This window comes from Neolamprologus brichardi, chromosome 15 (genome assembly GCF_056152115.1).
Source record: "Neolamprologus brichardi isolate AB-2024 chromosome 15, ASM5615211v1, whole genome shotgun sequence".
Taxonomy (NCBI): domain Eukaryota; kingdom Metazoa; phylum Chordata; class Actinopteri; order Cichliformes; family Cichlidae; genus Neolamprologus; species Neolamprologus brichardi.
The window spans coordinates 773,265-786,003 of record NC_142118.1 but is presented as its reverse complement, the minus strand read 5'-3'; the positions used below and the strand labels follow the sequence as shown (position 1 = coordinate 786,003).

Here is a 12,739-nt window from a genome sequence, read left to right as displayed (position 1 = left end):
TTTAAAAGAGTGACGCTTTCAGCATGACACTCGAGCAGAATATTAAAGCGTAGACTAAAAAGCTAATAAAGTTAGCTGTGTGAATCATTTATATAAGGATTGTGTTCAGTGTTGTATTTTTAATCCTGCAAACTATAAAATAAAACTGATGTAAACTAGAACGCACCAAACATCTCATAATCCACACTTTGTTTTTCATTTCGGTAAAAAACAGCTCCAATCTTATCAGTGCGAGTCATAAACCTTGTTCAGCATGAATGTTTGTGGATTGCAGAGCGAGTCATAGTGCATGAAAACTGATGGCATCACCTGTGATCCCGACAGAAACACTGATGAGGTCAGCGAGCTGTGGATAACACCACGATATTATTTTCCAGGATTATTTAACAGGAGCATCAGTCGTAAACATAACGGCCCCTTTATGGCCGCTGCACCTGGGGTCTTGGTGCAGACCTGATAATGGGTCACTTGAGATTTGGAGTGGGACGTCAAATTCTCCCAGCAGAAAAAGTGAGGAAATGCACAGAGCGACAGTCTGCCCACTTACATTTCCTCACACTGGCTTCATTATGTGTTTAGTGCCACTGACACAGAGTCATGAATAGAGGGTGGGCTTTAAAACAGACGTGTAATCCTTTAAATGACACGTTAATACGGCCCTAAACTTACATATAGGAAAAGGAAACGAACCAAACGGGCACATGCAGATGGTCAGCAGGACAAACGCTGATGTGCGTGCGCACAAACACACACATCAGATGGGCCCGCTCAGCAGGACACGCCCTCCTCTGGGGACCTGTCTGGCTGTCCCACTCTCTACAAAGCAACCATACAAAGATCTCCCCGGAGACTCTGTGGAAGGCAGAGCAGGAGGCGGAGCTGGGGGGGTTGGTACGCACGCACACCACGCCCCCACCCACACACCTCCCATACCCCATCATTATTGTCCCAACCAGTCCACAAGAGGACTAGAAGAGAAGCAGTGCTGTCTCCTCCTCCCCCGTCCCTTTTCCATCCACTGCCCCCCCCCCCCCCCCCCCCCCCGATAGCACTGTGCAATTAGTGGCTCGGCACTCTTGTCTCCTTGAACAGACTCGCTAGCTTTCATGCTTAGAAATGTGTATATACATGTCTCCATAAGTGCGCTGCCATGTCCCAGAGTGTGTGTGTTTGCTGTGGTGTATTAGAGATCTGACAAACTGGGGGCACACCCAAAATACCGAGCAGCGTGACCCTCCCTTCTACATCCATCTCTCCTCTTTCCCTCTATCCATCACTCCCTTGCTCCCTAAACTAAACTGCTGTGACGAGCCCCCTGGCGAAAGCGACACTGTAATTATGTTAACATGCCAATGTGACTGCTTCCTGTCTGGAAGAACTGTATATCCTGCTCCCGAGGGCATCCTCCTATTGGCTGGAAAGCTCTTTTGGCACCTACTTCAGAGAGAAGAAGGCTTTCTCGTGCTGTGCCCTCTGAACAATGTGCTTTTAGGTGGTTTATTCTTAAGTCTTTGAAATGAGTGAGAGGAAAGTGTCTCCAACTGGAAATGATATGACAGCTAAAGACGCTGCTCTACCAGACGAGGTCGGGTCATGCATGTCAGCTACACTGCACCGCAACTCAGAGCCAAACGCTGTAACATTGCTCTAAGTCAGGGGTGTCCAACTCCAGGCCTCGAGGGCCGAAGTCCCGCAGGTTTTAGATGTGTCAGCTGATTTAAATGGTTAAATGACCTCAACAGGTCTTGAGGTTCTCCAGATTCCTGGTAATGAACTCATCATGTGATTCAGGGTGAGCTCTAACACCAGCCCTCATAACCTGGAGCTGCCCACCCCTGCTCTGGGTGCTAGCTACAGCCGCTATTAGAGTAAAAAGGTCCTTCAACCTTTGTATTTTTGTATTTTGAGCAACTCTTGAGGCAAACTGCGCTTTTTAACGGCTCTTTTTAAAATAAGCCATTTGGTGCTGAGCACAGATTACAGGTTTTCTTTTAAAGACTGGTCTGCTTTGTTGCCAGATACTTGCAACAAAATAATCTACAACTGTCCATCTCTTCTTTCACAAAGAGGGAAAACACCTAAATTATGTAACTTTAATGGTTGCTTTAAAAATAAATGGTCAGAGGGGCAGTCGTGTATATTTTTAAGACAAAGGAGCTTCACCAGATCAAGCCCTTTATAGCTGAAAATATCTGACATGTGGATGTAAACAGGTGTAACTGCACTGCTCTCCCAATCCAGTTTAAACTTTTGCAAATGCAATCTGTTTGTTCTGTTGTCTGCTGCTTGCGTGTTATATTAATAGCCTCGTATGCAGCATTTTCATTGTGACGTTTAGATATTGTGCAAGCTTCTTTACAGTAACTGGAATCACAGCTTCCCGCAGTATCTCATTAAGCCACACTGATTGTTTTCAATTCCAGCAATGAGCGATTACTTAACGTGGAGCTGTTGCGCCATTTTCAGCTGCTTATATTTATTCTTAAACCGTAATATTCTTCCTACACTGGGCCGTGGTGTCTGTCTGACACTGTAGCTCATCTACCTTCACCATCGCCCCTTTTAGGCCAACTTTCTTCAAGCAAACTAGCTTACAGTTATTTTCTAAAGCACTGACTAACCTGACATCAAACTTTTTTTGCTGTTTTGCGTTTATTCATTTTCATTGAGCAAAATCCTCACACAGCACGAATGATGCGTCCATCATCAGGACTTCTGCCCAAATATAATTACAGACTAGGGCAGTTCGATATAACGATGTATATCGATGACGATATAAAAACGTCTATCGTTTCATTTTACGCTGTCGTTTGTTTCGTGGTGTCGCAAAATAAACTGTTTACAGCAATATTTTTTCATGGTTTTGATGTCACTGTAGTGGCTATATTAATTTATTAAAGTTCTCTCTTTCTCTTATATGTAATGTAAACACACTACGGACGGACAAGCGCCTGTTTTTATGCGTTGTCGTTAGCAACAACAATGGTAACCTCCTCAGTGACCTCCTGACCCAGGATGAACCTTCCAGATCCCTCAGGTCATCTGGATCCGGTCTTTTATCAGTTCCCAGAGTCAGAACCAGACACGGAGAAGCTGCATTCAGCTTTTATGCTCCTTATATCTGGAACAAACTCCCAGAAAGCCTCAAATCAGCTGAAACACTCAGTTTATTTAAGTCCAGGTTGAAGACTCACCTGTTCTCAGCTGCATTTGAATAAAGCACCAAATCCACACTTAAGCTTAAATTTAAAAACTTACATTTTAACTACTGATTTTATCTGTTTTGATTTTATATACTTGTTTGTTTGTTTGAATCAATTTTAATTCGTGCTTTTTATTTGTTTTTGTTTCTAATGTCTCTGTAAAGCACTTTGAATCACCTTGTTGTTGAATACAAATAAACTTGCCTAAAACCGTCGCGTGTCCGCTTGTTTATTTTCCACATAAACCTTTCACAATAAAGCTCAGGATCCTGTTGAGACTTTTCAAAATAAACTGAATCACGTGAAAGAGTATGCAGAGTATTTACGGATGAGAATTAAAAAAGAGCCGCCAGGTGCTAAAAAATAAAGCTTAGACTCCAACGTTTGAACAGGCTTTTCCCCGCAGCACGCCGTGTGATAAATACAAAGAAAACGGCGCCGTTACAACTTATGTCTAAAAATGTATCGTTTCATGCATCGGTTAAAACACTCGACTCCAGGTAAAGGACGCACAGCTGGAAACACTTCACGCAAGTCGAGCTGCCCGAGATTCACAGAATTTACAGAAAATGTTACATTTGTGATTTATATCGTTATCGGGATGATAGATGTTTTATATCGGGAGATGAGATGTTGGTCATATTCACAGCCTCACTACAGTCGCACACATTGATTTTGTAATGTGCCAAAACACCTTTCCTCTCACCTGTGGACATAGTGTAGCTGATGAACCGAGTCGATGGCCAGCACCATCTCAGCCAGGTAGAACTTGGCCATCTCCTCCGGCAGCCGGTCCTCAAACTTGCTGAGCAGAGTCAGCAGGTCACCGCCCACATAGTAGTCCATCACCAGGTACTACAGAGACAGACGCCAACGTGTCAGACAGCAGAAACTGTACAGCACTGCTTAGAGGCAAACTAAAAAAGAGCAGCCTTTTTGAAACAACAAGAACAAAGCTGCAAGAAATGAATCTACAGTCGTCCATCTCTTCTTTCACACAGAGGGGAAACACCTAAATGATGTCACTTTTACAGGTCCATTTAAAAATAAATGGTCAGAGGGGCAGTCGTGGATATTTTTAAGACTTGGGGAGTGTTCGGGATAAAACATTTGCTTTGGGAATGTGGGAAATGGAATGACAACCAGTTGTGGCATTTGAACTCAGGGTCGTGGAGAGAAGTCAGGTTAATCTGAGAACGACTGCCTCGAGCAGCCAATGGGAGTGTGAAGCAGTCTGACCAATCAGTTAGCTCCAAAATCATCCCTCGGGCTTTTATGTCAGTGTTTTTGACCCCGGTGACGTCTGTTGCTACAATGCTAAAGGTGCATGCACCAGCCACCATGTGGACGTAGCACTGCTTTCTAAAAAATGAAATGAAAGGCTTGAAGAATAAAAAGGGAGAGCAGTTATTATTAAGGGAAGTTACTTCATCTAACACAGACATACAGACGTACCAGGTTATTGTCATCCTGGAAGGCGTAGTGCAGGGTGGTGATCCACTGGCAGTCCCCGTTCACCAACACATCCCGCTCCTCCCGGAAACAAGCCGTCTGGCAAGAGATACAACAAACCATGAATGTCACACGTACTGCAAACTATGTGAGGCCAAAGGTCCCAATCTTCTATGCAAGTGTGTGCTTAAAGCTGGGAGCATGTTAGCAACTCGCCTTTGGACTGTCGATCATTCTTACAGGGCTGCTGTAAAATCTCCCCAAGCTGCTGCTAAACACGTGAAATCAGCCCCATGTCGTTTGCTTCAGGGAACGAGTAGCTGAATAAAGCCCAGATTTAAAATTTAAGAAAAATATGATAAGACTGCTCGCCTCCACTTAGCTCACTGAACACTGGAATGTAGGGTTACAAAAAGTAGGCGTCACTACCAACGTTCCCTCTAATGTTTCACGTGTCTGAGCGAACGCACAAACTCCCTGAGTGTCCCTTTGACCACTGTGAGCGACAGCAGACGTGTGCACTGTGGTCACGCCAGCATCGAATCATCCAAGTTACATGTTTATTAAAATAATCAAATTACAGCATTTATGTTAGACGACTTTTAATTAACTGCTTCAGCCCACTTACAATGAAAATGTAAAAAATTCTAGTCATTGACCTGTGTAGCATGTTAACACTATTGGAAGTAAAAATAACTAACTCCAATTTAAAAACAACTTTCTTCTTCTTTCTTTTTTTTGTTATAAACCTCTGACTGTATGATGAGTCTGTGGTCTGGGAGAGAGTCTGTAACTGTCTGCAAAATACAGTAAATAATGACCAATGTTGGGCAATTAATTATATAGTTACTTCTTCAAAAAAGTAACTGAGTTATGCAAACAACAAAGTTTATTTGCAGCCAAGGCGGTTTTAAATAAACATTTCAAACTATTTACAGAACAATCAGCTGTTCTGCATCAAATCTGAGGCCACACAAATTGTGGCCTCAGATTTGTCACTCCAAAAAATAATTTGTGTCCACTATGAGATGAAGGAGAACAACAGCCTGATACCTGCAGGCCTGACAGCAGCAGATGTGTCACTGCTGTAACACCTGTAACACTCAGCAGTCGCCTCATTGTTCTGACACACACAACAAAACTACACTACACACTAACTACACTGACTACACAACATTTGTGCTGAACGTCTCAAATCTCTCACATCTCAAACACGCCGTCACTCCTAAAACTTCCCCCGTTTCTTAACAACTAGATGCCATGTTGCCATATCATTTTTGATTGGTCGACATGGTGTATTTTTGGACGAATAGGAAAGCAAGAGGGGGGTGGGGTTTGTTTTTGCAGGCTTTCGAGCGTTTTCCTTATAAAACGCAGTTTTTACCGTTTCTTCCCGCAGTAAATATAAACAACGACAGTATTCAGGAAGAAAAACAAACATTGCAGATATTTTTATCATAACTCTGGTTTTACGTGGCCGATCAACACAATTTGAAAACTGGTATAAAGTCCACACTTTGTCCGTCAGTTGTTCGTCTGTCCTGCTCACATCTCCAATGGTTGTACACGTTGTCATTAACGTGGCTTCACTCCACATCAGCTGCTTTGCTAAAACACCGGCACATAAGGACGCTGTCATAGCCTGTCAACCACGTTGATTAGCTGCATATATACGAATGTGAATCGCATTATTGGCTGGACTTTGGGATAAGGTGGCATCATTCTGATCCCATACAGGAGCAGCCAGTCACTGACTCACACTGCAAAACAGAATTGTTAAAGTTTTAATTTTAATTTCAGTTCAGGTTATATTTTATTTGTGGGCAACACAGATTTTCTGTGCGCAGAGACGTGCCAGCAGCTTAGAGGGAACATTGGTCACTACTGTACGATGTAGGTGGAGGAGGCTCCATCAGGCATCAGGTTGTCTGGACATAAATCTGATGACATGTGGAGGTTTAGTTATTTAGGAAATAACCTGATTTCTTAAGCCTAATCCATCCTGCCCACCTACAATATCAGCAGAGCCACATGTGAAATCAAATCTGCATAAATGCTTTGTATTTATGTAGATGTGTGGAGCTTTTTATAAAAAACCAAACATTTTCCTGTTTTACACACACCGACCTCTCCGTGATCTTTCAATCTGAGCAGTCTGACTAAAACTGAAACTGAAACTGTTCACGATGACAGCATGCTCGTCATGCATGTCTGTGTGTTGCTTTATGTCCTCTCCTACATCCAGGCGTTTGTGCGCACACACACGTTTGGTTTGTGACGTTTGAGGCATGAAGACTGAAGGCCCAGGGGACCGACGAGAATGTGAGACTGTCGGGTCGATGAGAAAAACATGCAACAAGCAGCTCTGCAAGAACCTGCAAGTGAAGGCCTGTTCTGTGCTTAGACAGGCACTTGATCAACATTTATTAATATTGTGTGTATATAAACTTTGGAGTAACCAAAGATACTCACCTCTGCTCGCTTCAGCATCTCCCACTTGTTGAGAATCTTCATTGCAAAAACTTTGTCAGTGTTTTTCACTTTTACCACTGCAACCTGCAAAAAGACAACAGAAAGCTGTGATGAGAGTGAATTTAATACTCGGTGTGACGGCGAGGCTGATGACGAATTACAAAGATCCATCCGTTTATTATCTGAGCCTCGAGGCAACAAAGAGCAGGCTGTGGATGCACAAGGATCCTTTTTAAGTGATCATACTAACACAGATGCACAAAACAATCGCACAGATGTGAATAAACAGTTCAGACGTTAAGGAAAAATGTAATCTAATTACTTTAAATGATCTAGATCAGAGTCCATGAGTATGGAGACGGAGTTCAAAGAAAAAAGAGGAAGAGCTCAAGAAGTCAAACAGTCGCACGTAGTGAAAATGAAAAGAGGGATAATCATGCAACGCTGGATTAAAACGAAAATAGATCCAATATGGGCCAGGAAGCGGTGAGTGGAAAACAAAAATGTGGAGGGGAATGAGACGCGACCAGGAAGGGAAAATAAAGCATTGAAGGTGCGGCGGAAGAACCAGCAGCGTGGGGGGAGGGGGCAGGAAGTGACCGCAGACACTACGGTCACTTCCTGCTTGGAGACGCCGTGTGGACCACAGACTTGCACAGCTGGACACTTGAATGTTTTCTATGATCAAAAAATGAAAAATTTGTCTCATCAGCTGTTTAAGTGCATACTGATTATCAGAGCTAGCGTCATACAGATGGTTAACAACAATAAATCTCAGCAGCTTCTCACAGACCAACTTTCCCGAGTGATAATTGCGACACTCTGCTCTGACAAACTTGCTCCGGCCTTTGCGTTTTGCCAAAAAAGGAGCTGCGCAGGCAGCTGTGCTGCGAGCTGACAGCCAAAACGCATGTTCATGCAAATTTATGTCCCTGCTAATTTCTCTCATTCTTCTTTTTCCTACTTTACTGGCCCACAAAAGGAAAAAGAAAATTTGCTTTGGCCTCGTTGACCAAATTCAAAACTAGAAACTGACTCCACACTGAAATAAGCCTAAATGTAGAAAAAGCATAAGGACGTTATAAAAGCAGAAAAATACAGAGACAAAGATGCAGAAAAACAGTGAAACAAACAAAGTCAGTCTGTGCAACAGAGGGGTCTGCAGTCTATTAAATTAATGCTACTGATGCAATACAATGATAACATTCCTGCAGTGTTTGGATTTCCCCGAGTGATCCCTCACCAGAGGAGGAGGACGGGGCGAGCGCACTTTTCTGGCAACGTCTAGCTGTTTTTGTCCTTTCCTCCATCTCTCCTTCCTGTTCTTCATCGTGTCCTCCCTGCCCTGCGTTTATAACTTCACTCCCCCCGTTAGCGCCGTCTTCACAATTAGTTTATCAGTAAGGACCCGACCAGAGCGGCTAACTTCATTACTCCACAGACCGAGTAAATTACTAGTGAAACTTTGGCGAAATAACAACAGAGGTTGTGTTTACAAGCATGCGGGCTGCTGACTGGTGACTCAGTGTGACAAGCAGTTCAGAAATGTATAGCAGTGACTGGCAGCCAGCGAGTCCAAGGAAAACATGGTGTTTAGAGCAAACGAGCTCTTCCACCCTCATCTCAGGCACTAACTACACCAGACAGAGCAGCTCTTGGCCCTTTGTGCTAAAGAAGACGCACCCCAGTCCCTAATGGGAGCATCCTCACAGGCAACAGGCCAGTACAAACTGGTCCATTCATCAGGCAAACTCCACGGCGTCACGCATCTGCGCCATCTCTCTGCTGCTGCTGACAATGGGAGGATGAAATCAAAACATCCTGCGTGTTCTCCAGACCGACTCTCTGCTAACTTTACTCTGCTTCCTGTGTCTGCTACCACATCTCCTTACCACTCTGTGCTTAACATGAAAAAGATGGTTCAAAATCATAAACAGTTATATCTGATCTGGAGCGTAGTCGCAATTATGAGCCATCATTTTTACAGCTGCTTCCAGCACAGTCACATATAGGGCTGCCACAAACGATTATTTTGATAGTCGACTAATCAGATCATCATCCATTGGACGTAAAACGTACAGCTTACTGCACCAGCAGCATCTGCTTTTATATAACTATCATTAGCTTACAGCTTTAAGTGTTTAAGGTCTGTGCTAACTAAAAATAAAGACAAGATGATAGTTTATAAAAATTTTAATGAAATTTGCAGATTGTTTCGGTGAAGTTTAATAAACTCCTTGCTATCTAAAATATAACAGGACACCGGAGTAAATTCTCCAGCATCTCACACTTCTGATAATCAGCTGTCTGCTTGACGTTTATTCAGCTGTGTAAAAACTATAACTTTAATCTCAGCCAAACCGATTTACTCAGGAACAAATAAAATACTAAAAAAAGCCAAACAATAACATTTTTAAGTTATCTAAGTGACTTATATATCATGTTTAACCTGAGTAGCGAAAGACGGCGGTGGGTTTGAAAACGATGTGCCTGGAGTCCGGTGTTCTCACGGGCTCTAGTGAGCCTAGCCCCCGACTAGCTATCGAGCTAGTGGCTAACAGACGTCTCCGAAAACGTCGGAGCGCTTTTGAAAATATGTGGTGTCTTGATAAACTGAGCAGATATTTGAGGTTTACACAGCTACATTCTCGCCTGAAAATATGTTAAACGTTTATTTTGTGACCCAGAAAGAATAATAAGAGTAATATTAAAACTAACTAGCTGCCGCCATTGTTGGAAACTGAGCTGGGCTGCGCTATGAATTCTGGGACACAGCTTCTTCTTCTTCGGGATTTAACGGCAGCTGGCATCCTTGTACATGCAGTGCTGCCATCTTCTGTTTCAGTCCGTTATTACACTCTTAAATCCTACTACTTATTCCTGCGTCTTTTGTGATCTTACAAAGCTTCAAACGACGTGTCGACTATTAAATCAGTCGTCGACGATTTTGATAGTCGACTAATCGTGGCAGCCCTAGTCACATACACAAAAAAGTAGATCCATCTTTGATATTAGCAATTTAGCATTACTAACAGGTGTGTCGATCAGCCTCATTCACAGGAGTCACCACAGCATTTAGCTCCACAGGTTTAACAGGCAGGAGGGGGCGTGTCCACCAGAACTGACCAGGTGAGCTTTTATTTATGAGGGAAATGTGGAAAACACGACGCCGTGCTGAGGCCTGAAATGTGTTTATTCACATCAGGGATGTTAACGGTTAGCCAGCGAGGTGTTTGAACGTTGGGGCCCCAACTGGAAATACTAGTCTGTTAAACTAATCATTCATATATTATTAACGCACAATGACAGTTACGTTTTGGGTCACCCCTCTTTTCCGAGAAAATGCAAACAATAATGCTTAATGCATTCAACCTGCAAGGCACACAGAAGGTAGCTGCATGATCGAACCAAGCTGACACTGTGTGCTTGTTTTAGAAGGCGGCACGCAGCAGCATTTTAAATAGATTTTTTATTTGTGAATGAGTCTAAAAACGGCTCCTAAAGACATGCAACAACTGTACGGACAGTTTCCACTATTTTCCCACTCACCCTGCTTCCTCTGAAGGACATTCAGCTTTGTATGTGAAACCCGGTTCATCTGGTCACTACACAGAGCTCGTGATCATAGGAACAGATTGACCGGCATCAACAGCACTGCTTTTATACTCTTCAGCACAACAGACCATTTCACCAGTCAGTATATATCACTAACGATGTGACCTGATCACCCTCACGAACCTCTGGTGCACACCCAGTCGTTTTGTTCTTGAAGCCTGAAACTGCTCAGCTCAGAAAAGAGAAACAAGGTCACAAGCAGACGTGCAAGGGGGGAAGAGTTAACGAGTTTTGCAGCTCCCTTTATCGAGTCACAGTTACTCTTGACCCGGGGGCAGTGGAAATAGAAGCCAGCTTCAAATGAAAGGCTTGTTTCCTTCTCCAGTTGACAAAAATGAAGCGCCTGGTCACAGTTTGATGAAATAAGGTATATTTTTATGAGCTGATTAAATAGTAGAGCCACGGGACAATCACGATGTCTCCTGAGCTAACTTAATCTTTCTGCCACGCTACACCCGTAAAAACACATGTGGTTTAGTGAGAAGGCCGCTGGAGAGTTGCCACGAGGCAGCTCCGTTCAGGAGTCAGGCAACATCACTGAAGCCCGAAACACAGACGCACGGCGTCACGTGACTCCTACCAGCAGCTCGCCCGCATCTGATGTTGGTGCTGCCAGGAGCGCCCGCGTCCACACCGACTGACATTTCTCGCTCGTTCCGTGTATCAGAGCGTCTTTAAAGGAATTCCCCGGCTTGTTTCAACAGATTTTGGATAACAATGCCAGATATGAATTGTCTGCGAGCTTGAAGCAGGGCTCACGACGATCATATCAAAGCAGCATTGTCAGCTTGCATACGCGAGCTTTCGTTATCCAACAGTCATCTGTCCCTTCAACATTCCCCAGCTTTGACATCATTACCTGAAACTCAGTGACAAATGTGTTTCAACTTCCCTGCGGGCACATAAAAGAAGTGTTTTAATAAATGAACCCTCCGTGGATGGCTCCTCTGAGCTCGACTTCATTCTGTTTACAGGTTCAGTGTGAGCGAAGCTTCAACAAGCTCGGCTCACGCTGCAAGTAGAGTCATGCTCGTGCGGCGGACCAATGCGACGCGTTGCTGCTGGAATGCAGCAGAAAGAATTCAAGGTTGAAACGCCACAACACTCTCAGCTCGCATAACACGGGTGTTAGGGGTTCAAGAGAAATATTGTCCGTTAATCACGTCGTCTCTGCCTCAGGGAGGACATTTCACGGATCATGTGACCAATCAGAGCAGAGCCCATTACAGGTAAAGGGAGAGAATCCATCTGCAGGTTTGCTGCAATGGTTTGAGTGTGAAATTAAAATAAGGTGTTACCTCTCCAAAGGCTCCTCGTCCAATCACTTTAAGGATCTCAAAGTCTTCCTTGTGCAGGTGCATCTGCTTCACTTTGGATGTGAAGGGTTTGGCTGGAGAGAGAAAGAAGACGGAGGTCAAGTCAGAAATTTAAAAAACAAAACAAAAAACACACCAGAGGAGTTTCTATGGTTAACATTCTGGTGCAAGCTTTTCAATTTTGCTCTGTACAGACGTCAACCTCCAAGTAAACGGCATTCGAAGCAGCAAATAAACAGCTGGCCATTCATAACACATAATCTAAACATGTGGATGATGGAGACTGTCAGCATTTTATAGCCACGTTTCATGGTCATTGTGCAGTAAAGAAAACGATATACAAAGAAGAAAACCAAGATAACGACACTATATAAACGCTGTACGAGTGACAGCCATCAGTAGCACTAACATGTCACTTTAGCATTTCTAAAAACAGGATAACGTGGCTGGACAGGTGTGTGACATCATGGCAAAACACCGATCGACCTCAAAGGCCGTTTTGGGGCCGTATCAGAGAAGTAGTCTGACGTCACACCGCAGCGTCACCGAGGTGCTCGATGCAGGCAGGAAAGTGCTGCAGGGAGCCCAGAGCTCCACGTCCCGTCACCACATTGAGGACACTGGATGAAGAACTCCCGAGACCTCCACCCAATCAAATCTGCATCTAGGCGAAGCTCAGAG

At 43.8% G+C, this 12,739-nt stretch overlaps 1 protein-coding gene across 6 annotated transcripts in view; it reads right to left on the bottom strand.

The window, feature by feature from the left end:
• Positions 1-12,739, bottom strand: part of cdc42bpab (CDC42 binding protein kinase alpha (DMPK-like) b) — a 76,000-nt gene that overhangs the window by 33,847 nt on the left and 29,414 nt on the right. For all 6 annotated transcript variants that reach the window (XM_087852669.1, XM_087852664.1, XM_087852668.1 and 3 more), the window contains exons 2-5: positions 12,041-12,132; positions 7,128-7,211; positions 4,659-4,754; positions 3,910-4,058 (exon numbers count right to left, since the gene is read on the bottom strand). In XM_087852669.1, coding sequence (XP_087708795.1) covers positions 3,910-4,058; positions 4,659-4,754; positions 7,128-7,211; positions 12,041-12,132 — 421 coding nt within the window. The remainder of the gene's footprint in view (positions 1-3,909; positions 4,059-4,658; positions 4,755-7,127; positions 7,212-12,040; positions 12,133-12,739) is intronic.